This window comes from Ipomoea nil, unplaced genomic scaffold (assembly GCF_001879475.1).
Source record: "Ipomoea nil cultivar Tokyo-kokei standard unplaced genomic scaffold, Asagao_1.1 scaffold3030, whole genome shotgun sequence".
Classification (NCBI taxonomy): Eukaryota; Viridiplantae; Streptophyta; class Magnoliopsida; order Solanales; family Convolvulaceae; genus Ipomoea; species Ipomoea nil.
The window spans coordinates 3196766-3224173 of record NW_017619458.1 but is presented as its reverse complement, the minus strand read 5'-3'; the positions used below and the strand labels follow the sequence as shown (position 1 = coordinate 3224173).

The 27408-nt window shown below is 33.3% G+C and overlaps 1 protein-coding gene across 1 annotated transcript; it reads left to right on the top strand.

Moving 5' to 3' along the window:
- Positions 1-986: 986 nt before the first annotated feature.
- Positions 987-3515, top strand: LOC109163605 (anthocyanidin reductase ((2S)-flavan-3-ol-forming)-like). Its single transcript, XM_019312353.1, has 4 exons — positions 987-1154; positions 1500-1876; positions 2787-3166; positions 3283-3515. The coding sequence occupies exons 1-4, from the start codon at positions 1037-1039 to the stop codon at positions 3419-3421; spliced, it is 1014 nt and encodes a 337-aa protein (XP_019167898.1). The 5' UTR covers positions 987-1036; the 3' UTR covers positions 3422-3515.
- The last annotated feature ends 23893 nt before the right edge of the window (positions 3516-27408 follow it).

The window sequence follows — 27408 nt, the reverse complement described above, 5'->3', positions numbered from 1 at the left end:
GGTACGGTGGTTGCCGTGAGTGTTCGTTCAGAAGCACTGGTGGACATTGTCGAGAGAGAGAGAGAGGGATGGATAAGTCTATCGCTAACTGATACCAGATGAGTGAAAGAGTTTGTTGTGTACTCAATATCTCAAAAGATAATATAGTAATACAGAATACAAGTAACGTAAGTATTCCTATACAATAGGCTACCAATTAAGTCAAACTAAACATAACCACATATATTCCTATTATCTCTAACATCTATAGGCGTGGCTTTCAACAATGCTTGTTTTAACAACAAACAATAGACAATGATTTTTAGCCGTTGTCTTATATAGAATAGACAATGGTTAAAAACCGTTATCTATACATGTGACTTTCAACAATACCGATTTTAACAACAATCAGTAGACAACGATTTTTACCCATTATCTTTTCTAGAAAAGATAACGATTAAAATCGTTGTTTAATTATGTGCATTTTTTTTTTTGTAGTATGTGAGACTTTACATGTCTTGTTATAGGCTTCATTATGGAACAAGTCTCTTTTCCCTTTTACAATAGACTTTAGTTGTCCTTTCTGTACAAGTGGATGAACCTTAATTTAATTTATTTATACAATTTAAACCCCAATAAGATCATGTGTTACATGACACATGCATGTTAAACAATATTAAATGTTGAAATTTTATTACCAATTTACTCTCAATTGCACCATCAAATTAAACATTTAGATAACTCTTGGCCGCCGGAAGTGTTTAAATTTAGCACCTACATATTTTTCACATGCATAGAAATTAATTACTACGGAGTATATATCAAGAAAACCTAACATATATATGCATGCAATGGCGTAGGTAGATACTCACCAAAAATAAAAAAAAATGGCGTAGGTAGATAAACTGTACGTAGTGGGGAGATGAGTACGTACAGTTGTGACATGAATATATATATATATATATATAAAGCAACTAAGTGGTGATTGGTGAAGGCATCCATTTAAGTAGTGCGCAACTGAAATTAAAGACACCATACATACTGTTCTGATCGAGAAATGGGGGAGAGTAGCGTAAGGGTTTGTGTTCTGGGCGGTGCTGGTTATGTGGGTTCTTCATTGGTGAAGAAGCTTGTAGAGGAAGGCTACACTGTTCATGCAACCCTCAGGAACTTGAGTATGAATCATATGATTGAATTATTGTTGCGTTGTTGTATCTTATAAATATAGGGTGTGTTTTGATAAATGACTGTTAGCTGATTGAGTTAGTTGGTCTGACTAGTTGATAACATTGACGGATTGTAAAAAAATGTTAAGTAAATTAGCTGTAAGTTAATTACATACAAAATGACTTTTTCAAAAAATTGATTGAAAAAGCTATTTTGAACAGCTTTTTGAGTTTTAACATTTTGGGGCAATAAATAGTTACAAAAAGTTAATTAATCAAACACTAATATTAATTGTTTAACCAAATCAATGAGCTAATACTGGTGAAATAAGTCAAAATTGTGTGTATGTGCAGGTGAGGAGTCGAAGGTGGGGTTGCTTAAGAGTTTCGCCGTGGGTGCAGAGGAGAGATTGAAGTTGTTCGAAGCTGATCTTTTCGTGAGTAAAGCAGAAAAGGTTGAAGAGGCAATCCGTGGGTGTGAATTTGTGTTCCTGGTGGCGTCGCCGTTGCCGCATGGTGAAAGGTTGAGTGTGGATGCAATAGTGGAGGCAGGAAAGAAGATCACAAATGCTTGCATTAGATGCGGAGGCGTGCGGCGGCTCATCTTCACCGCCTCCATCTCTTCTGCTTCGCCGTTGGAAGAAGACGGTGGTTACAAGGGCGTCCTAGACGAAACATGCTGGACTCCTCTGCCTCTTTCTGTCTCTCATCCCAGTGATCCTAGCGCAATGGTAAGCTTATTAGCTAGCTTACAATATATATAATGGAAGTTAAGTTTAATTTTGAAAAATAATATTTTATTTTGGGATAATTATAGAGAAAATTGTGACCAGGACTATGTGGTCTAATGGTACCTGGGTTGGACTTCCATTTGGAAGATTATGAGTTCGAGCCTCAGTGGAGAAAGTATGAAATAGAGAGCTAGTATCTTAGGTTGCCTTTTCCAACGAGAAGGCTACCCAGAGCCAGTATCACCAGATTACATTTACCCAGACCGAACCGATTTGGGTAGAGAAGGGGGTCTTGGTCTCCTTCCCCGTGACTAACAACCGGCGAGGGGTCATTTTTTGTCTAAAATTTTGCCAGAGGGTGGTCGGAACCTTAATAACCTGTGATAGCAGGTAGGTCGTTAACTGGTTTTGGGCTTCGTTGCATCAAAATAAATTGTTGATAGTGTAATTGTAACTTTAAAAAGTTTAGGAGGATAATTGATTTTTCAGCTAAGGTTTGAGGGCTTATTTGACAATTTTCCCTATATATAATGGAAGTTAAGTTTAATTTTGAAAATTAATATTTTATTATGGAATAATTATATGGAAAATTGTATTTTTGGTCCTTCAGTTATACCTGTGATACAACCTTAGTCCGTGAGTTATATGTTGACCATCTTTAACACCTAAGTTATGCACAAAGTGACGATTTTAGTCTATTGAGACCAGATTATTTCTACCACCAATTTGTCACTTAATAAAATGGCTGATTTTATCCTTCAAGGACTAAAATTTTCATTCCATGCATAACTTAGGGGTTGAAAATGGTCACGCATATAACTTAGGGACTAAGTCTGTACCACGGGTATAACTAAATGACGAAAAATACAATTTTCCTATAATTATATATGTAATTATATATATATTGAAGGATTACATAGTAAGCAAGACACTGGCAGAGAAAGGAGTGTTGGAAAGTAATGATGATGGATTAGAAGTGGTGAGCTTAGGATTGGGGGTTGTGGGAGGAGATACGTGTTTATGGTACTGTCCGCTGTCTACGTCGCTGCTCTTCTCACAACTCACCGGCGACAAGGTGACACGAGAGGCACTCAAATTTATAGAGGATTTGATGGGGAAAATTCCCATTGTACACATTGAGGATGTATGCGATGCTCATATCTTCGCCATCAAAGCCGCCGCAAATATGTCTGGCCGTTTCCTTCTTGCCAATTCTTACCTTTCCATTGGAGAAATCGCTACCTATTTGCGACACAATTATCCTCAATTTCATGTCAACCAACACCAAGAGTAAGCTTAGCTTCTTGTTGCAGCAGTTATATTGTATTTTCTTAGTTTATTTATACACAAATTAAATATAATATTGTAAAATATACATAATAATGTATTTGCTTTGCTGGTTGCAGTTACGTGGTGGATGATCCTAAGCGACAAATAGTGTTGAATTACGAAAAGCTTCTTCACAAGGGTTTCACATACAAAAAATCTTCCAATGATGCAATACATGATTCTATTACCTGCGGGAAGAGATTTGGACATCTCTAAGCAGCCAAACCAAAACATACCTATATATAAAGCGTCCGACTATATTTAAAGATATATGTTATTTTAAAACAATACTAGTACTTATTTGTGTGTATTGAATAACACTCAGCTCTATTCAAATGAGTTAGAGTTCAATAAGTTATCATGCACCGTGTCTTTTTTTTAAATGAAAATAAATAGTGTTTGTTTTCCGCCGTTTCGCACCCTTTTGCAAAAAGTAACCCTGTTCTTCAGTGTCATTTTGTATATACTGCAGTGTCAGTTCAACACAACTACAGTTTCATTTCGATATAACTATAGTTTTATTCGATATTTATAGATTCAAATATGTTAAAATGTTATTTAATTTTATTTTATATATACTATAGTTTCATTAAAACACAACTAAATGATCATTTTGATATAATTACAGCTTCATTGTACAATATACACTCAAATATTTGAAATGTTATTCAGTTTCATTTTATATACATTGCAGTTTCATTTCACTATAACTACAGTATCATTTTGATATAGCTGCGGTGTCGGTTTAGATATACTGTAGTGTCAATTGATGTTTAATACACCAAACAAGTGGACTCCGTTAACTATAACGGTGGACCGTTTCTTTACATAAAGAAACGGCGCCGTTTTTTACCGCAGTGCAAGTGCACCGCGGTCTATGATATAACGACTTGAAGTTATTATCTTTGTTTTGCCTCACCGGCCCACATGGCACTTCTTGTAACCCAAAATCTGTGTGTATATATATATATATATATATATATATATATATATATATATATATATATATATATATATATATATATAGAATTGCACTCAGGTGCGAATGCTTCGCCCAGATGCGAAATAGGAATGAATTCTGTTCGTCCACGTGTCCAAATCTAATGGATGAGAAACACTGATTTTTTAAAAAAACGCGGTGGCATTTTCGTAAATAATTGAACATCGAAGGGCAAGTAAAATGTATTACAAGTGCATGTAAAATGTATTATAGGTGCAAGTAAAAATTTATACTGAGCATCAATACTTAGTTGCACCTATAGTTCTAAATAGTTGCACCTATAGTTCTAAGTAGTTGCACACATAGTTATAAGTAGTTGCACCTAGGTGTATGAATGTTTGCGAGTGGTTTTCAGGGGTATTACTACCCGCTAAACTCAGATCAATGAATGTTAACAAGGCAAAATTACACGCACTTATAGGTGAAAGTAGGTGCACCTATAGTTATAAATAGTTGCACAGATAGTTATAAGCACACCTAGGTGCATGAATGTTTGCGGAAAGTGAATGCTAACAAGGCAAAATTACATGCACTTATAGGTGAAAGTAGGTGCACCTATAGTTATAAGTAGTTGCACCTATAGTTATAAATTGTTGCACCTATAGTTATAAGCACACCCAAGTGCATGAATATTTGCGGAAAGTGAATGCTAACAAGGCAAAATTACATGCACTTATAGGTGAATGTAGGTGCACTTGTAAGTGATTTTACTTGCACTTCGATGTTCAATTATTTACGAAAATGCCACCGCATTTTTTTTAAAGTTATTAGATCTGGACACGTGTCGCGCGCTAATTCGTTCGCATTTCCCTCCTGAGCACTTATTCGCACCTGAGTGCATCTCTCTCTCTCTCTCTCTCTCTCTCTCTCTCTCTATATATATATATATATATATATATATATATATATATATATATATATATAGATTTTGAATCCGGTGCAACCCCTTAGGCAGGTGAGTACGTGAAGCCGCATCCTGTGCGTTTATTTTTTTTATTTTCAACGCCTCAGATTTGATTCATTTTAATTCCGCGTGCGCTTAGTTTTTATGGAATTAGGGGTATTGTTGTCATTTATCGATCTCATTAATAAATTGATTTAATTCTTTCGGCGGTTTATATGGGCTTGTGGTCGTTATAATATAATGGAATCCGCCGTCCGTCTCGAATCTCTTCCGCTCATTCCTCTCCTCCATTTCTTCTCCTCCATTGCCTCCATTTCTTCTCCTCCATGGCCTCAATGGAGGCTAACAGCGAGAAGCAAGTTAGTATATATTATTATATTATGCATCATATTAAGGTGATAATTTCCTTTACTTATTTCTGATCCAGGGCTAATGGAAACTTTGTGAATATTTGAATATTAATGTTCTATCTGGAGACATAGATGGGTTGGTGAATATTAGATTCTTGGTGCAGGGATCTATCAAACAACATTGGTTTAAACGGAGCTTTACCATCTTCAATTGGAAAATTGAAGAATCTTAGAATCTTGTAAGAAAAACCTGAAAACTGTCTGTAAAATAGGAATTAATACAACTTCTATGCTTACAATTGATATGAAGTATGGAGTAATTGTTCTCTTACTTTTTAATGCATAATGCTAATTGGTTGCAGTTTCTTTGGTCCAATTCCTTATTCAATTGGATCTCTGCAAAATCTGGTCTATTTGTAAGAATATCATTTTGGAAGTATTTTAATACATTTTAGCTCAAAGTTTATGATTATGGGGTTAATTGAATATTAGTTCAAAGGATCTTTTCATTTTCTCCAACACTACTAAGTATTGGGATCACATGTTTTGTTATGTTTTTCAATTAAGTTTAAAATGACATGTTTAATAGTTTTCTTGAACCCTATTCTCACTTTACTTACTGAACATTTTTTATTTATTTTTTACTGCCTTTGTGCAGATCTCTGACTTCTAACAGCTTCAATGGGTCAATCCCAAATTCTATAGGCAACTTGTCTAAGCTTTCATGGTTAGATTTGAGCAACAATAAACTTACTGGTACTATCCCAGTCTTTAATCACATGCAACCTGGTTTGGACCAGTTATTTAGTGTCAAACACTTGTAAGTTTATGATATAATAAGATCTTTTGTCTTCTTCTTATCTTTGTAGTAATTATATTAAGGTTGGCTATACTTCCAGCTCTTGAAGTAGATGAGTAGTAAGTATCCATATCAAAACTTAGAGAAAACCTGTAACCACTAAAGCAAATATGAATAGAAGAGGAGGAAGAGGAAGGGGGAAAGCATTACTTTCCAGCTCCTGTACTATTTCTGCATTTTTATAGAAGGTTGCACTTGTATTAATTCTTGAATATTAAGCCACATGTTCTGGCATGAAAACAACTTCTCTTAAAAAGAGATGCTGCTATGTGAAGGAGCCTTGCGCATTGGATCTGGCCTTAATTTATATATCATATAGAGAAATTGCCCATGCAAAAATAATTCTTTCTATGAGAAATGTTTGATAAAAGTTGGTAATTTATGGTGGGGATGTTAATAAGAAACACTTGGAGTTGTAAGGAGTCTTTAAGTGAATGTCTTTATAGTGTGTGGGTGAATTCCAGTTTATTTTGCATCATCTGTGGGCATTAAAAAAAATAAATCAAATTCTTTTTCCTTTTTATTGTTATTTTGAGGATCTGACAAGGAAACTATATTTTATCATCATTGTCTTGATCTTGGTGAGCTTGTCACTATTTCCTGTAATTTACGTTGTGTTGTGTTCTTCAAGTTTTCTGTACCATGCAAGCATGTCTCTGTACATGGGTGTCACATAGAAATTCACTAGTTGGGATGCACCTCACACACCATCGTAAAAATCACCTAAATAAATATTACAGATGCACATACTTGTGTTGTTAGTCTCCATTCATAATGTCATGCAAAATCCGCGTTACAGTATTTTGCACACACCATACCACACAAATGCACACACCACCATGAAATAAAAACTCAACAATAGACCACATGATGCGAAGTTCCATTGCCAACAATTTGCACACGCTATACCACACAAATGCACACACAAACGCGTAAAAATTCATTGATGCACAACACAAACAAACAAATTCTACACATACATTCATTTATTTCAAAACCGGACAAACAACATGCATCCACTCATATTCGTAAATATATATATATATATATATATATATATATATATATATATATATATATATATATATATATATATATATATATTTTATCAAACACTAGAAATAACATTGTAAAGCTCACATACTACAATTTTTTTAGTTCATTAAAAAAAAATAAAAAAAATAACAACGGCATGCTAAAGTCCGTGGCTCATTAACTAGCACATGCCATACAACACACATGCACACATCACTGTAAATAACAATTTCGGTAATAAAAAATCAACGACAAGTACTTTTACAATTTTTTTAAATAAAAACAACATCGTGAATGCACGCACACATCTAATTAGAATTTTTGTAATAATCAAACACAAAAAAAAAAAAAAAAAAAAATTTGCATTGACCCCAGTTTTATAATGTGCGTGTGTATAGTAACTTGCACACACTGTTGCACACCAATGCAGACGCCATATCACAAGCACGCACACACCATCTTAAAATAAATTTTTATATTGCTTCTGCATTCATAAATTAAGTTTTTACATTGATTCTGATTTGTCTTATGTTGGAACTATTGTAAAGCAGTGTTTTATGACTGCAAGTAGCATGGGGGCTGTTGTTAAGGTCCGCCATGTTAGAAGGTCAGCGAATCAGATCGCTCACACGCTAGCGCGGGTGGCTGGTTCTAACTCTGTCCTTGGAGAGTGGCTTCTGACACCTCCCGATTGTATTGCGGCTATGGTTTAATGAGATTCGTTTTCTTAAAAAAAAAAATTTTAGCATAACAAAAAATGTGGATCATTCACGCACACGCCTATTATTAATGTTTATTTTTATTTTTTTAAAAAAAGAAACAACGCTCCCATTCCTAAGCTTTGCACACACCGGAGTACATATTCGGACACCTTCGTAAGTTCATCTCCGGTGTCAAAAAAAAAAAAAAAAAAAAAACTACACATACTACTCTTACAATCTTCTTCTTTAAAACCAACCCATATATACATAAATTCACGCACACACATATAAATTATTTTCGTAAAATTAAAAAAAAAAAAAAAAAAAAAAAAAAAAAAAAAAAAAAAAACTCATCCATACGATTTGCACACGCCATACTACATACACGCATACACCGTCGTTCAACTAAAAATATCAGCTCTTAATACAAATTATTACTAGTTATTACCTTTAATATTCTACCTAATATTATGCTCAAGATTACAATTTAATACTAACCAAAAATAAATCAATACTAGAATTACTTTTTAATCCTTATGTTTTAAAAATGTCCATAATTAGTTTAAAAGAATCTTTCAATCTCAACCATCAATGGAAAATTAATCAATGGATATCATGAGATCTCATGTATTATAGGGGTTGCACCGGATTCGAAGCCTATATATATATATATATATATATATATATATATATATATATATATATATATATATATATATATATATATATATATAAAAGACATTACAATAAATTAATATACAGATTTTGGTTCCTGTGAGATTAAGTCTTCCCGTGCAGTCAGTGCGGCATACACCATTAGGTATGCATAAATGCACCATACAGTGTTCGAAAATACACCAGAATAAAATGTCAAAAAATACACCACACAAAAAAAATACACCATACATAATGGTGTATTTACGAACACTGTGTGGTGCATTTATGCATACCATTATATATATATATATATATATATATATATATATATATATATATATATATATATATATATATATATATATATATATATATATATTTCCGGTGCGAGTATAGCTTTCAGTGCGGTTGTCGCACCTTAAGCATTAAAATGATGCACCTTAAGTACACAAACTACGCACCTAAAGCTTTAGTTGACGCACCTTAAGTTTCAACAATGACGCACCTTAAGCACACTGACCTTCACCCGCTTTTCACTTATAAATAAGTGCGGTTCCAGATCAAGCGTGGTCAAAAGATTGAAGTTGTGTGTGTTTGGGATTGTTATGGATGGATGGTAGAACGGGGAGTCGGAACCACCCTGAGTATCGTTCCCTCGATGAATGACAACTTGGAAGTTGGGCTTGTGAAAAGGAAAGGTCGATGAGACACTTGAAGACTCAATTCGGAAAACTGAATTGACATTGTTGGTTTGGAAGGAAATTAAAAAGCTATTGAAACGGAGAAAGGTAGATCGGGGGAATAGGAGTTTACTCAGAGAGAGAAAGGCGTGTAGGATTGGGTTTCGATTGTGTTGTGTGATTGGTCCATCCCGCAAGGGGAGTCTTGTGGTAATTTGATTGTGCACTACTAGTCAAGAGAAGCGGATGGCTAGTGCGATAGCCGATTCGGTCTAACGCCGCCCGTAGGAACTCTTGTTCTCTATGGGGCATTTAAGTAAACACTTCGCCCTCACTTCTTTACGGGTCTTGCCCTCTCGGATCGAAGACGGGGAAATGAAGAGGATCAAGGCTACCCGAGTCTAGCAATCTCTTGCCTAGACCTAGGTTTCCAACACCATCCAAGGAGTTGGGCCCCACTCCAAGAATGTCACAAAGATCATCCTCAACAACAAGACATCCACATAGTCAACAATCAATCAAACATCACAAGATAAGCAAATCAAAGCGTCATCACAACAACAATCTACACCTCAACCCTAACCACAAGATTTAGCCAAGCATGTTGAAGATCTCAACAATCAAAGGCCAAATAGAGATATAACAATAAACCACAAGATAGAATTTACCCCAATCGTTTAGATCCACCGAATACAAATCATTGATGAAGATTTACTAGCCAAAATGCCTTCAATCTTCAAGCTTCTTTGCAAAATCTAGCATACAAGGTGTTTTCTATTGTATATCTAAATCTCTCTCTAGAAACCTATTCTAACCCTACTAACCTCTCTCTAAAAATCTGACCTAATCTAGTGAAATTTCTCTACACAAAGTTGGCTCTCACTTGCAAAATGAGATTTTGAGCTTAAATATCCAGGAACCATTCAGCTTCCTGATAGTTATATTTTACACTCATATTTTAGGTACATTTTTATAATAATTTTGCATTAATTATTTAATATAATTTAATAATTAGTTATTTTTATATATAATATATAATATATATAATAAATAATATATAGAATACTAATATATATATTTATTACGTACGGTACTATATATATATATATATATATATATATATATATATATATATATATATTACTTTAGTATGATTAGCTAATCCATTTCCTATCCTAAAGATAAAGAAACAAAGTAATAATATTGTTTGATTTCTTCTTCAGGGCGTGCGGCAAATGCGGCGCAACTTTGGTCGACGGAGTCGTGCGGTGAAAAACAATAGGAATTGAGCGGTAGAAATTAATTTAGGAAGTATATAAATAGTAGAAGTTTTCTATTATAAAATGTTTATTCTTTCCTCCTAGATTATTTTTTAAAGTTGTTATTAATGTTCATTTGTGGCTAATTTCTTTAGCTTGGTTTAGTGAATTGAAGCCTCGGAGTTGATTATGCTGTAAGATTATTTATTTATTGTTATTATATAATTTTTATGCATTTTGGTATTAAATATTCTTCTAATTTATTTGATATAATTATTTGCTATATTAGATAATTTTGTGCTACAAATTATTCTAATATTCAGTAGCAATTGAGGTTAATTATTGATGGCTTAGTGATAATTGGTCTCAGGTAGAATATTTTCCTAAATTAAATGCAACCGCTTGTGCTTGTGTTATTTAGTTTGTCGGTTTTTCTAGTTCCTATTGCTGCTATTAAATTAAATCTATAGCTCTTGTCTTAGATTATTTAGTAGTTAGGGGTAATTAAACCGCGTGCGCTTTAGTTATCTACAACTAAGGGAAAACGGAAATGAAATAATTTCACGACAAATATTCAATTGCATATTAATTACCTTTTGAATCAATGATCAGTGCTAAATTCCGGTGGTGGATCTTTACTAACCAAGGTTTTCTATTATAAGTGCTTTCAATATATTGTTTTCATTGCTTTATTCGTTTATTTACTTTGATTATCACTTTCATACCAAACCCCCTTTTCCTTTAATTTGAGCACATACATTAAACTAGTTACTCCTCGTGGGATCGACCCTTACTCCCGCTACTACGTTTGTAGGGTTTTAATTTGGGAGCCTACGACAGCTCACCAAATTTTGGCGCCGTTGCCGGGGAGATTTTCATGTTTATTTTGTGTTTATTTATTTATTTGTTTTTGTTTTATAAAAAAAATAACTTTCTTTTCTTTCATTACTTTTACATAATTGCTGCAATATATTTTCTTTTTGTTTATGCCTATAACTCGATCTGCTAATAAAAAAATCTCGCCGTACGATCCAGAAATTGAAAGAACTGTACGCATGTGGAGGAATCAAGCTTTGAGGAAATTGGAGTTTAGCTATCTGGCTACCGATTTCGCCAATTCTGATTTAGAAGAAGAACCCATGGCTCAAAATCGGACTCTAAAAGATTTTGGAGCTCCGAATTTAGATCAGCAACTTTTATGCATCACTTTTTCCGCTCTAGATGCCAATGTACAATTTGAGTTAAAATCTGGATTAATTCATCTTTTGTCTTCTTTTCATGGACTTGCAGGCGAAGATTCGCAGAAACACTTAAAGGAATTCCATGTGGTGTGTTCGAGTATGAAACCCACAAGGGTTACTGAAGAACAAATCAAGTTGAGAGCCTTTCCCTTTTCGTTGAAAGATTCAGCGAAGGATTGGCTATACTATCTACCTTCTGGGAGCATCACCACATGGAATAACCTGAAGACAGCGTTCATTGAAAAATATTTCCCAACTTCGAGGGCGGCCAACATTAGAAAGGAAATATGTGGTATAAGGCAAAACGATGGAGAGTCTTTGTATGAATATTGGGAGCGTTTCAAGAAACTATGTGCAAGCTGCCCAAACCATCAAATTAGTGATCAATTACTTATTCAGTACTTTTATGAAGGACTTTTTCCACTGGATAGAAGCATGATTGATGCCGCAAGCGGTGGTGCTTTAGTTCACAAGACACCAGACGCTGCAAGAACTCTAATTGCAAACATGGCTGCAAATTCTCAACAGTTTGGCAATAGACTTGTCCAACCGTCTACGCAAGTGAATGAGGTAAATATTTCTGCTCTGGAACAACAAATTTCTGGTTTAACTACTCTTGTTCGTCAATTAGCAGTAGGCAATATGCAAACTGTAAAAGCATGTGAAATTTGCTCGGTAGTTTGGCACAAAACTGATGCCTGCCCAACTCTTCAAGAAGAACCTATTGAACAAGTCAACATGGCTGCAGGTTTTCCTGGACAACCTCAAGGTAAGTATGATCTATTTTCCAATACATATAATCCTGGATGGAGGGATCACCCGAACCTTAGCTATGGGAACTCACAAGGGAACCAGTTTGTTCAGAATCGTTCTAATTTTCAACAGTATAGACAACCATTTCCTTCAAGACAACAGCCAGCCCAAAGCTCTAGCTCAGGTATGAATCTAGAAGATATTGTTAAATCTCTTGCTACTAACACTTTGCAGTTTCAACAAGAAACACAACTATTCCAACAAGAGACAGGAGCTAGTATTCAAGAGACAAATTCTAGTATTCAAAACTTGGAAAGACAAATGGGCCAACTAGCAACTACGATAAGTCGGTTAGAAGCACAGAGTTCTGGCACATTACCCTCTCAAACGGTTGTTAATCCTAAAGAGAATGTAAGTGCAATTACTGTGAGAAGTATGTCGTTGGAAAAGAATGTTGATTTAGACAAGGAAATAAGTACAGGTAACATTGCCAAACATAAAGACAAGTCCCAAGGTAAGCTTTCTTCTTTTCCTGATTATGAACCAGTACCCCCATTTCCTCAAGCTCTTTTAGAACCAATAAGAGGAAAATCAAATAATGATCTTTATGAGACATTTCGTGAATGTGAGGCTAATAAACCATTTTTAGATTCTATGGAAAAAGTACCTCGCTATGCAAATTTTCTGAAAGAGGTACGCACTATGAAAAAGAAACAAAATAATGAAAGAATTGAGGACGTGAAAGTGCAAGAGAATGTCTCTATGACTAGTCAAGGCAATCTTCCTGAAAAGTGTAAAGATCCAGGTATGTTTACTATTCCGTGCGTGATAAGTGGTGTGAAATTTGACAATATAATGCTATGTTAGATTTAGGAGCTTCTATTAATGTTATGCCATATCCTGTGTATGCTTCTTTAAATCTTGGACCCCTGAATAAATCTATTGTAATAATTCAATTGGCTGATGGATCTACTACATATCCTAGGGGTGTGATTGAGGATATGCTTGTTGAAGTTAATAACTTGGTTTTTCCTGATGATTTTTGTGTGCTTGATATGGAAAATAATAATAAAATTTCTCATATTTTGTTAGGAAGGCCATTTTTAAAAACTGCAAAAACAAAAATTGATATTCATAGTAGTATGCTTACAATGGAGTCCAATGGTAAACTTGTGACTTTTAATATTTATGATACCATGAAATCTCCTAATGATGATAATTTTGCAATTTTTGTTGATTCTTTGAAGCTGGTTAAATTTGATGAAATTGCTTGGTAGGGAATACCCCGACCAACATGCCTTCGTCTTTTACTCTTGTTTATGCAGGTTGCAGGTCGGACTTTTTTAGAAGAACCCGGTCGTGCTCGACCGGTAGAACACCCGGCCGGCGTCTTCAGTACCCGGTTGATGGCCCTTAGATGAGAGAGTTGAGAAGAAGCACGTGGCAACGTTAGGCGTTGACAGGCAGGGCTTACAGGGAGAAGAAACGTCATTTCTACGTGGGAGACATGCCGAACGGCCGGACTTGTGTCTCCGGCCCAGCGGCTATAAATACCCGCGGTGGCAACAGTGTGGGGACTTTTGGACGATCGAAAGGCTATTGTTAGAGCATCCCGACCGCAGTCAGTCGGCCCTCAGAATAGCCAGTGTAGATTGTACTTAGGACCTTCACCTTGATCAATAAAAGTATTTTACTTGCTTTAATTGGTCTTATATTATTTTATTCACCGCTTACGTGGGAATTAACACTATCAGCTTCTAATGCAAATAAAGAAGAAAAAATAATAAATCATCTTTGAGTACTAATTTTGCAAGACGGGACTACTATTTCTTTGAATACTCATAATCATCGAAGGTACTCAAAACGATGATGGAAATTTAAAGAAATATCATAAGTCGAGCCAACAACGATAAACAAAGGTGCTGCTTGGGAGGCAACCTAAGGTATGTTTGTTCCATTCTTTTTCTTTTATTCCCTATTCTCATTCAATAACCCTTTTCCTGTGCTTTTTTATTCAACATTGGGGACAATGTTGATAATAAGTGTGGGGGAGGGATTTAGTTTTATTATTTGTTTGCTTATGTCAAAATTTTTAGTTTTATTATTTGTTTGCTTATGTCAAAATTTAAACAAAAAACTTTCAAAAAAAATATTTTACTAGTATTTTATGCAAAATAAGTATTAGTTTGAAAAATTATTATATTTTTCATTTCTTGGAATTCATAACATGATTGAATAAATAGTTTGGCAAGTTGTGATTAGTTTGTTAGCATTTCCTGTTTGATATGTAGTGGCTATATTAAGTAAGCAATAAACCTATGAGTGTTTTGAGCCATTGACCGACACTTCGGTCTTATTTTCTTTCTATTGTGCGCTTTCTTCCATAATTTTGTTTCTCTAGAACTTGCCTTGATTCTCTTTTAAAGCTAATTAGACCATGCATGATTCAAGTGTGATTAAGGTCATTATTTGACTTTGAGCCTCACTAGCCAAATAACCGGTCTGTCCTATGATTTATTTCCCTTTGTTAACCCACTTTGAGATTTATGGCCATTTTTTTCTTTATTTTGAACCACATTACAAGTCTTTTATGTCTAAAAATAACGCCTTAACCCAGCTGAATAACTAGTGGAGCAAATTTTGGATTATTTTTGTAATCTACGTGAGTTTGTGAAGAATAAGTGTGGGGGAGACCATTTGTTTTGTTAATATGATTGAGAGTGAGGTGGGTTGTATATTCATTGCCAATTTGGTTTTGGCCTCCTATGAAGGAAATAAAGGCAATTCATGATTCTAAAAAAAAAAATTGAAATTGAAAAAAATGAAGAAATGGAGAATATATGTTTGAAAAAGAAAAATTACTAAAAATTTATGAGAAAATGAGAAAGAATCAGCAATTGATTTTAAGTTGAAGTTACTTCTAAATAAATGAAGCAAGGAGAATTTCTGGTAATATTGCGGAAATCTTTACTTTTGAGAATGATAGTCGTGTTGAAGCATCAACAGAGAGTGTTTTTTAAATGGAAACTGAAGGTGTTGGATTCTTTGTATTTATTTGCTCCCCTAGTTGAAGGCTTTTGTTTGAACTACTTTCCTAAAATGTTCCCTACCTTAACCCTAGCATCATTACAACCTGTGAAAAGTCCTTATGATTTGTGTCATGCATGACTCTTGTAGTGGTGATTGAGAAGATATGCAAGCCTACGGTAGAGCAATTTTATAGGAATGAACTTGAGTGAAATTTATACCTATCAAACACTTGAGTGATGAGTGATATTCCTGTGAGTGCTTACTTATTTAGTTCTCTAAATTTTCAGACAGTGGTGCTAACTTATTAATTGCAGGGTGCTTCATATTGATGTTCATGATGTGTTATAAGTTTTGGAAATTTCTTTTCAATTTACTTTGCAAATAATATTTTTGCTTGGGGACAAGCAAATGTTCTAGTGTGAGGGAATTTGATAGACACATTTCATACTCATATTTTAGGTACATCTTTGTAAAAATTTTACATTAATTATTTAATATTATCTAATAATTAATTATTTATATATATAATATATAATATATATATAATAAATAATATATAGAATACTAATATATATATTTATTACGTACGGTACTATAATATATATATATATACATATATATATATATATATATATATATATATATATATTATTTACTTTAGTATGATTAGCTAATCCATTTCCTATCCTAAGGATAAAGAAACAAAGTAATAATATTGTTTGATTTCTTCTTCAGGGCGTGCGGCAAATGCGGCGCAACTTTGGTCGACGGAGTCGTGCGGCGAGAAATAATAGGAATTGAGCGGTAGAAATTAATTTAGGAAGTATATTAATAGTAGAAGTTTTCTATTGTAAAATGTTCATTCTTTCCTCCTAGATTATTCTTTAAAGTTGTTATCAATGTTCATTCGTGAATAATTTCTTTAGGTTGGTTTAGTGAATTGAAGCCTCAGAATTGATTATGCTGTAAGATTATTTATTTATTGTTATTATATAATTTTTATGCATTTGGATATTAAATATTCTTCTAATTTATTTGATATAATTATTTGCTATATTAGATAATGTTGTGCTACAAATTATTCTAATATTCAGTAGCAAGGCTTAATGATAATTGGTCTCAGGTAGAATATTTTCCTAAATTAAATACAACCGCTTGTGCTTGTGTTATTTAGTTTGTCGGTTTTCCTAGTTCCTATTGCTGCTATTAAATTAAATCTATAGCGCTTGTCTTAGATTATTTAGTAGTTAGGGGTAATTAAACCGCGTGTGCTTTAGTTATCTACAACTAAGGGAAAACGGAAATGAAATAATTTAACGACAAATATTCAATTGCATATTAATTACCTTTTGAATCAATGATCAGTGCTACATTCCAGTGGTGCATCTTTACTAACCAAGGTTTTCTATTATAAGTACTTTCAATCAGGGCCGGCCTGGGCAAGTCTGCCCAGGGCCTTTGCACAGGGCCCCCAAAAATTGGGGGCCCCTTATTAAAAAAAAAAAATACAGTATATAATATAGTCATTGCAGTTTCAGTTTTGATTATTCGAACCCTATTACTCTATTAGTTTATTACCCTAATTGACTAACCGTAGCTTGTAGCTCGATCAACCCTCAACAAGCAATTGCACAAGCCTAATTAATTGGCAATTTTGGCGTTTTCCGGCATCAAAGTGATCGAACAGCAGTACTGCACTACAGGTTCAAGTTCCAAGATTTCATTATTCTTTCATTATGTGGTTTGATCAACAATTTAACATTAGAATTTTTGTATTTTTGTACTTGATATCAATATCAATTTTGGTTGATTTTAATATTTGACCAATATTATTTCTCAAAAAAAATAAAATTGGCGCAAACAATGATTGATTGTTCAATTCTCTTAATAGGTAATTAAAATTACCTATTACTTCACAATTCTTGTTTATTGTTTTATTTACATGACTTAATAATTTTGATTTTAGAATAATTCAAAGATGAATTTCTTGATTAATTATTTATTCATAGAGTTTCTAAATAAATTTTTATTTTTTTCTTAAAATTTTATAATTATGTTTTCTAGAAAATATTCATCCGAAACGTAAAAAGAAAAGTAAAAAAGAAAAGAAGAATTGAGCAACTAACTCAATCTAAAAAATGTGCTCTTGAAAAATTCATTACAAAAGAAACTCAAATAGATTAACAAAAAGATGATGCCAAGAAAAAAAATTGTTAGTTGCTAATCTGCATATAGAAAATCAAGATGATTGCGAGATTGAAAAAAATTTAAATGATAGTGTGTACAACAATGATAGGACAATGAAAATAATAAGAATCTTAATTGATAGTTATTTAGAGGATGTTGATCACAATAATAAACCAAATGATTCGCTTTTATTTGACATATATAATCCAAAAAAAATTGGGATGCCCTTGATTCTAAATTAATAGATAATTTTGTGAAAGATAGTCCTAAAAGAGATTTATCAATAAATAAAGATCCTAAAGATAAATTCTCTAAAAGATTTCCGTCAGCATTTTACACAAGATATTTGCCAAATGGAGAGAAGTGTGATCGAGATTGGTTTGTATATTCAAAAGAACTTGACAAGGTGTTTTATTTTTGTTGGAAGAAGTTGATATCAAAAGTTTGGTAAATGATTTTGAATCAAAATGTGCACGACGCATGTCACTTTTTAAATAAAATGTTAAATGTATTTTTTATGCAATATTTATATTTTGAATTTTTTATATAACTTTTTGAACAACTATTATTTATATATATAAATTACTTGAGAAAAGGGTCCAAATTAAAATATTGCACAGGACCCCAATATTGATTGGAACGGCTCTGCTTTCAATATATTGTTTTCATTGCTTTATTCGTTTATTTACTTTGATTATCACTTTCATACCAAACCCTCCTTTCCTTTAATTTGAGCACATACATTAAACTAGTTACTCCTTGTGGGATTGACCCTTACTCCCGCTACTACGTTTGTAAGGTTTTAATTTGGGAGCCTACGACAGCTCATCACCACCTCCCATTCATGCACGGCGTCACGCCGTGACGCCGACGTGAATCGGGTATTAAGCCCTCCGAGTCTTGAGCTTCGTCCGGCCACTTTAGTGTCTCGTTCACGGCGCCCTCACGCCATGAGGAGGGGAGTGAATTGAATGGGAACTAATTCCTATTCCGTCCCTCTTCTTCGTGCGTAGCCTCTGCGTGTTCGGTCCTCGTTCGCGTACTTGCTTCGGCTAGTCTTTTCCAGCCCTTTTTATCACGTTTTGTGTCCTAAAATGTCCAAAAATAGATAAAATAAAATTAGGAAGGTCTTTCCTATCACTTTCGTGCTTTTAAGGTAATTTGCTCTATAAATAAGACTTTTTGGCTAAAATACACATGCAAAACCTTAGAAAAGCTCACTGAATTCTAGCATGTTTTGAGACTTATCACACACAAACCACACACCTTAAGAAGGAAAATCACGTAACTTAAGAAGGAAAACCACTCACCTAAGCAACCTCACAATCGCACTTGAGAAGTCCAACCGCACGGGAACCCATATATATATATATATATATATATATATATATATATATATATATATATATACTTGAAGACGTCGGGTCGTAATATGCAGGAGGAAAAACCATTTGGCCCTGAGTTATGAGCGGGATCCCGTCGGGCTGTACCTTAGGCGAGTCAGCGTTGGATCGCACCGGAGACTAAGTTTGAGCGTAGAAGGTGGAACACGCCGGGGAAGGAATCGAAGGAGAATATAAAAGGAAAGAATAAGGTTGATGCAGGACTTGATCCTCTTTCCCTTCAGATTCGCAAGAATCACGCAATTCCCATGCAGACGTCGGTTACTAATAATATAGATAGTGATTCTACTAGAAATGCTGATGTGGCGGGCTTGAAAGAAGTTAATAACTTAAGTCTAATTATTTTAGACTCTAAGAGGCGTCGAACCGATATTATGGATTGCTATTAAAGAACCACTTTCATGGGCTAAAGCGAGATGACTTCATAAGGTGGTAGTGAATACGGATTGTCAAACAGTATGCACGTTACTTAATGGCTCCTTACTAGATCTATTTTTTGCTGGTTGTGTTATTAATGAATGTAGATAACTCAAACGTTACTTTGATATGGTGTCTTTCTGTTATGTTTCTAGATTAGTGAATAGGCTTGCTCATACGTTAGCTAGGGCGGCTCGTTCGGATACTGATCCGCATTGCTGGATATCTACTTTTCCTTCTTGTATTGCTTCGTTATTATAATAAATCTTTTGGATGCGGGTTTTCAAATATGTATATATATATATATATATATATATATATATATATATATATATATATATATATATATATATATATATATATATATATATATATATATATATATAGATGTGTATTCAAATGAGGACAAGTATATTATAGAGGACTGTGAGGACATATGTAGTGTGTGCAGTTATGTATTAAATTGTGTGCCTGATAGTAATTTGTTGTGTGCCCATTATTTGTCCTCACAGTCCTCTATATATTGTTGTCCTCATTTGAACTCAACCCTATATATATATATATATATATATATATATATATATATGTGTGTGTGTGTGTGTGTGTGTGTGTGTGTGTGTGTGTGTGTATACACATACATATATATATATATATATATATATATATTGTGTGTGTGTGTATACACATACATATATATATATATATATATATATATATATATATATATATATATATATATATATATATATGTATGTGTATACACACACACACACACACACACACACACATATATATATATATATATATATATATATATATATATATATATATATATATATATATATATATATATATAACACACACACACACACACACACACACACACACACACACACACACATATATATATATATATATATATATATATATATATATGTATGTATGTGTATATATACGTGTATATATATATACACGTATATATACACACACACACATATATATATATATATATATATATATATATATATATATATGTGTGTGTGTGTGTGTGTGTGTGTGTGTGTTATATATATATATATATATATATATATATATATATATATGTATGTGTATATATATATATACACGTATATATACACATACATATATATATATATATATATATATATATATATATATAGTGGAAAAGGGTTCATGTGCGGATATAGCTTCCCGTGTGGTTGTGCGGTTAGATCTGTGCCGTTGATCAAATCTAAATCAATGGCTCAAATCAATGAAAATTAAAAAAAAAATGCGTGTTTGGAAGAAAGCCACGCACCTTAAGTGTTAGATCTTAAGCAGAAACTCACGCATATTAAGTACAAAACCCACACACATTAAGTACAAACTCACGCACATTAAGTACAAAATCCAAGCACATTGTTGGACAAGAAGACGCGCTTTTGGTAGACGCTTTTGGTCATTTAGACGTGCTGCATGCTTCTTCATCCAACACACATTTAGCACAATCTCACGCACATTAAGCACAAAACCCACCACTTTAAATATTAACTCACAAACTTTAAGTTTCAACAACTCTGACATTAAGCACAAACTCACGCACATTAAATATAAAAGCCACGCACATTAAGCACAACCTCACGCACAATAAGCACAAAATCCACGCACTTTAAGTATTAACTCACAGACTTTAAGTTTTAACAACTACTCACGTTAAGCACAACCCCACGCACATTAAGCACAAACCTCACGCACCTTACGCACAAAACTCACGCAAATTAATCACAGATCCGCTCACCTTAATTTTGACCTAGATGCAAAAATTACACAATTGCCACCGCGTCTTTTTTTAAAATTTTGATAATCCTGGACGTTGATTTAAGCGAGATGAATGGCCCAGATTAAACCGCACAACCGCACCTGGGCATCCTAACCGCACCAGAACCTAATTATATATATATATATATATATATATATATCCAAAGAGTGTTATGTGCTATTCATAGAAAGATTTTATCAAAAGTATTAAATAATTAAAATTTTGAAGTATTCAATTCTTTTCATTTTCGTGCTCATTTTCTAGAAAATGAACCAAACAAATAAAGACAATTTTCCGTTTGTAGCCAAACACTGAAAAGGAAAATGTCTTCTGGAAAGTGACTCATTTTCCAAAAAAACATTTTCCAGAAGTCATTTTCCTGCTTTTCAAACGTAGCCTTAAGTGTTACTGAAGCAATTACTCTTACAAAATGTTTGTAAATCTCACAAATTTTCATTAGAAATTTAGTTATACGTTGTTGAAAAGAATGCAAAAGATATAACAAATATTTGGCCATAATTGTGCACTTGACGCACATGCACTTGAAGGCTAAAATTATGCACTCGAATGAAAAAAAAAAAGTGAAATCAATGCAATTTATGGTACCAAAAAGGGAAGCTATTTAACTTAAGTATTACTGAAGCAATTATCTTACAAATTGTTTGTAAATCGCACAAATTTCATTAGAAACTTACTTATACGTTATTTAAAAGAAGGAAAAACATATAATAAACCTTCGCCCGTAAATATGCACTTGAATGCAGAGAAATGTGCACTTGAATGCCAAATGGTGCACTTAAAGGCAGTAAGATGTGCAATTTGAATGAGAAACTATGCACTGAGACAAAACATATGCACTCGAAGAAGGGAAAATATGTACTCAAAGAAGGAAATTATACACTTGAAGAATGAAAACTGTGCACTCGAAGACAAAGAACATTTGAAATATCTTACACAAATTTATCATAATACCACCACATTCTTTTTTATTTGTCTTCATTTTAGACCCTGGACTGAATCATTGAATGTGATTAAACCTTTTTTTTTATTACCTAAAGAAAGTTTCACATATGATCCGTGATATATATATATATATACATACATACATATATATATATATATATATATATATATATATATATATATATATATATATATGAATTTGTGAGTGTTTGCTTAAAATTTAGAATTTATCTCTTGAGCTTAACGGTTACATTTTTGTGGCAAATTATATCATGGACCGCAGTCCACAAAGCATTGTGAACCATAGTCCAAAACAGTGTTGTTTCTTTTAATGAGAAGAAACGACACTCGTCCGTGTCGTTCCGCATAAAAGTAGATTTGTTTGTATAACATATTCAATTTCGTTTTATATACACTACAGGTTCATTTCAACACAACTACAGTTTCATTTCGATATAACTACAGTTTCATTTAACATTATATATAGAATCAAATATGTGAAATTGTTATTCAGTTTCATTTTATATACACTGCAGTTTCATTTCAACACAAATACAGTTTATTTTGATATAACTACAGTTTCATTCGATATTATATCAATATGTGAAATTGTTATTCAGTTTCATCTTATATACATTATAGTTTCATTACAATACAACTACAATATCATTTCGAAATAACTAAAGTTTCATTGGACAATATATACACAAATATGCGAAACAATTATTCAGTTTCATTTTATATACTGCAGTTTCATTTCAACATTCAACACAACTATAGTTTCATTTCAATTCGATTATAGTTTCATTAGATAATACAAATACAATATGTGAGACAGTTAAATTTAGATACACTGTAGTTTTATTTTGTAATTAACATATCAATAATATAAGCTCCGATAAAATGTAACGACAGTCGTTTCTTATTTAAAGAAATCATGTTATTTTAAGATTATGATCACGATATAATGAATGCATTTTTCTGGGCAAAGCAAACTCTTGCATGGGCTCTTTGTGCAATTGATCCCATGTTTCAAAGTGCCCATAATGAAATGTATCTAGCCGACTTAGCGCTTCATCTCACAAATCACAATGAGAATGGAATTTGTCTTGGTCGTATTGGACCTTGGGACACCGCATTAATCTTGACTATCTTATTATAAGCCTATATAAATTGGAGAAGTGTGACCTGGCCTCTAGGATCCTCCAATGATAGTCCTCCAAATTGGTTGGCGGCCATTAATGCAATTATCAATGCCTTAACCTGAAAATTGTTTGCATCCATTTAGAGGGTGAATATGCTATCATATTCATCAAACTTTAGAATGATGAATGATGTATATTCGATAATTGTTCTCTCCTTACCTTTGTTGACAACCATTGTACCCCTACTGCTGTTGCAAAACCTGATTGTAGGACAAAAGAAAAATACTAGTGTGCATATTGCACCTATATAGAATCGCACTCAGGTGCGAATGCTTCGCCCAGGCGCGAAATAGGAATGAATTCTGTTCGTTCACGTGTCCAGATCTAATGGATGAGAAACACTGATTTTTTAAAATAACGCGGTGGCATTTTCGTAAATAATTGAACATCGAAGTGCAAGTAAAATGTATTACAAGTGCATGTAAAATGTATTATAGGTGCAAGTAAAAATTTACACTGAGCATCAATACTTAGTTGCACCTATAGTTCTAAGTAGTTGCACACATAGTTATAAGTAGTTGCACCTAGGTGTATGAATGTTTGCGAGTGGTTTTCAGGGGTATTACTACCCGCTGAACTCAGATCAATGAATGTTAACAAGGCAAAATTACATGCACTTATAGGTGAAAGTAGGTGCACCTATAGTTATAAGTAGTTGCACCTATAGTTATAAATAGTTGCACAGATAGTTATAAGCACACCCAGGTGCATGAATGTTTGCGGAAAGTGAATGCTAACAAGGCAAAATTACATACATGCACTTATAGGTGAAAGTAGGTGCACCTATAGTTATAAGTAGTTGCACCTATAGTTATAAATAGTTGCACATATAGTTATAAGCACACCCAGGTGTATGAATGTTTGCGGAAAGTGAATGCTAACAAGGCAAAATTACATGCACTTATAGGTGAAAGTAGGTGCACTTGTAAGTGATTTTACTTGCACTTCGATGTTCAATTATTTACGAAAATGTCACCGCGTTTTTTTTTAAGTTATTAGATCTAGACACGTGTCGCGCGCTGATTCGTTCGCATTTCCATCCTGAGCACTTATTTGCACCTGAGTGCATCCCACCTATATATATATATATATATATATATATATATATATATATATATATATATATGTATATATATATATATATATATATATATATATGTATATATATATGTAGGTATGATACATTTAAAATTCAAATATTATCACTAATCCTTTCAATGATAGCCATGGTGCAGACAAATTCTATTTCAATATCATTTGACTAGTTACAGCAATTTTTTGTTTTAAATTTCCATCAGTATAATATAATGGAGGTTTGTAGTTTATATTTTTGGCTATTAAGTTAAGGAGAAATAAAAAAAAATATGACGTGGTAAAAATCTATTCGTAATCTTAATAAAAAGCTCTTTTGAAGAGTACTATAAAAAAAAAAAAAGTGTTGGGAATTCTGTTGGTCAAAACAAATAATAATCGATTATTATTTTTCTGGGAAAGGAGAAGGAAAGATGAAGAGATTGACTAGTGTTTGGTGTTGGGTTTTTAGCAAGAGTTAAGCGATCACTCTTTCCTTAAAACCGTATTTGCTACCTCCTACCTTTTCCTTAAAACCCCTACCTTTTCCTTAAAACCGTATTTGCTACCTCATACCTTTTCCTTAAAACCGTATTTGCTACCTCCCACAAAGTGCTAGGAGCGTTGTAGCCTAGGCTTCCCAGGGTAAAACTTGCTACGACTCAATGTTTGAGCACCAAAACAAGGAATCCGACAAACTAGAGCAAGATTATGAACACAGTGTGGCTAAGAAAGAGTAGAAGCAGAGAGTTTGAGGCTGTAAAAGATACTTTCTTGTTGTGTAAATCTGCTACTGCCCAACTCCTTATTATATAGGGGTGAAAGAAACTCCTTATTATCCAAACCAATGTGGGACAAAAGCTCACTTTTTCCCTTCATTTTTCCAACTCAATAGGTTTACTTTGAGAATCAATATCTCATTCACCCATTATCCGTTTTGAGCGTATAATATATCAATCTTTTCGTCTCACTACGAAGAATCCGAATCCACTTTGACCCGACCCAAATCGAAAGTGGACCCCACTAATAATTGTACCATAAAATAGCCACTTAACATATCATTTTAAGCTATTTTTTCTAACAAAAAGTACTATAGATCGAAGTGAGTAAGAACATTACTTATAAGCACAAATTAAAGTATATAAATTGCATAAATGAAAAATAAGTACTAGTGTGCACATTGCACGCACCTATGTAGGTATGATGCATTTAAAATTCAAATGCTATTATTACTTAATATAATATAATCCTTTCAATGATGTATTAGTAGTGATTTTGACACCACCTTATTGTAATACAATATAATCCTTTCAATGATGTATTAGTGATTTGACACCACCTTATTGTAATACAATATAATCCTCTGAATGATGTATTAGTGATTCGACATGCTATTTAACATAATTAAATAACAAAATTATGCATACCTTGTTTATGCATTTTTCAAAAACGGACGAAAGATGTGACCAAATTTTTACTGCACCTTAGAAACTGCCTTTTACTGTTCGACCAAAAAGGAGAGCACCATAGTTAATTTCTACATTAATTTGATTTTCCAACCCAAGAATCACTGCCGTGCCAAGACCCTAATTGATATAACTATGGAGCAACACTTGTATTACAGTTAGAAATATAACAGAATAATGTGGAAGTGATTGAATAATATAAAATTAAGTATGTGGAAGTGATTGAATAATATAAAATTAAGAATTAAAAAGAAGTTAAATAATATAAATAAGGAAAAATATATAAAATGACAATAAATTTTTAAAATGGGAATATATGTGTGTGTGAGAGTGCGAAGAGCTAAAGACAAAGAAGGAAAATGAATTGATTTTTTTTTTTTTTTTAAATTTATGAATGTAATAATATTACAGCCTATTTATATATCAAATGGGAGCAAATGTTGCGGCAAACAAATGGAGAAGCACCAAAGTCGGAGAACGTGTACATGCGACGTGTTGTGATGGATTATGTTGAGTCAAGATAGAGCTTTGCGTCATTTGTGGTGAAAGCATGAAATTGAGTGATCATTATTTTCCTAACATTAATCTTCACCTTGGATCAAATCCATTGTAAAATTATTAACGTACGAGAACAACCAACTAAATTCAAACATTGTTTGAATTTAATAATAGGTAGAGGCTTGGTAAGCATGTCTGCTGGATTCTCCAATGTGTGAACCTTCTCGACAATTATATCTCCTGCAGCTATAACATCTCGGATAAAATGGTATATGACATCAAAGTGTTTGGTTTTGGCATGATATGTATCATTCTTGGTGAGATGGATAGCACTTTGACTATTTGAGAACACAACAGTCTGACCTTGTGAAACACCAAGTTCCATAATCAAACCCCGTAGCCATGTAGCTTCTTTGACACCCTCTATTGTTGTAATATATTCTGCCTCAGTGGTAGATAATGCAGCAATAGACTAAAGTGTAGCTTTCCAACTGATTGCACAATTATAGAGAGTGAAAATATAACTGGAAAGCGATCGACGTCTGACAAGATCACCACCATAATCAGAATCTACAAAGCCCAAATGTCATTAGATATAGAAGAATTCTGATAAAAAATCAAGCCCAAAGAGGAAGAACCATTCAGGTACCGTAGAATCCATTTGACAGCGTTCCAATGTTCCTTATCAGGGTTGTGCATGTAACG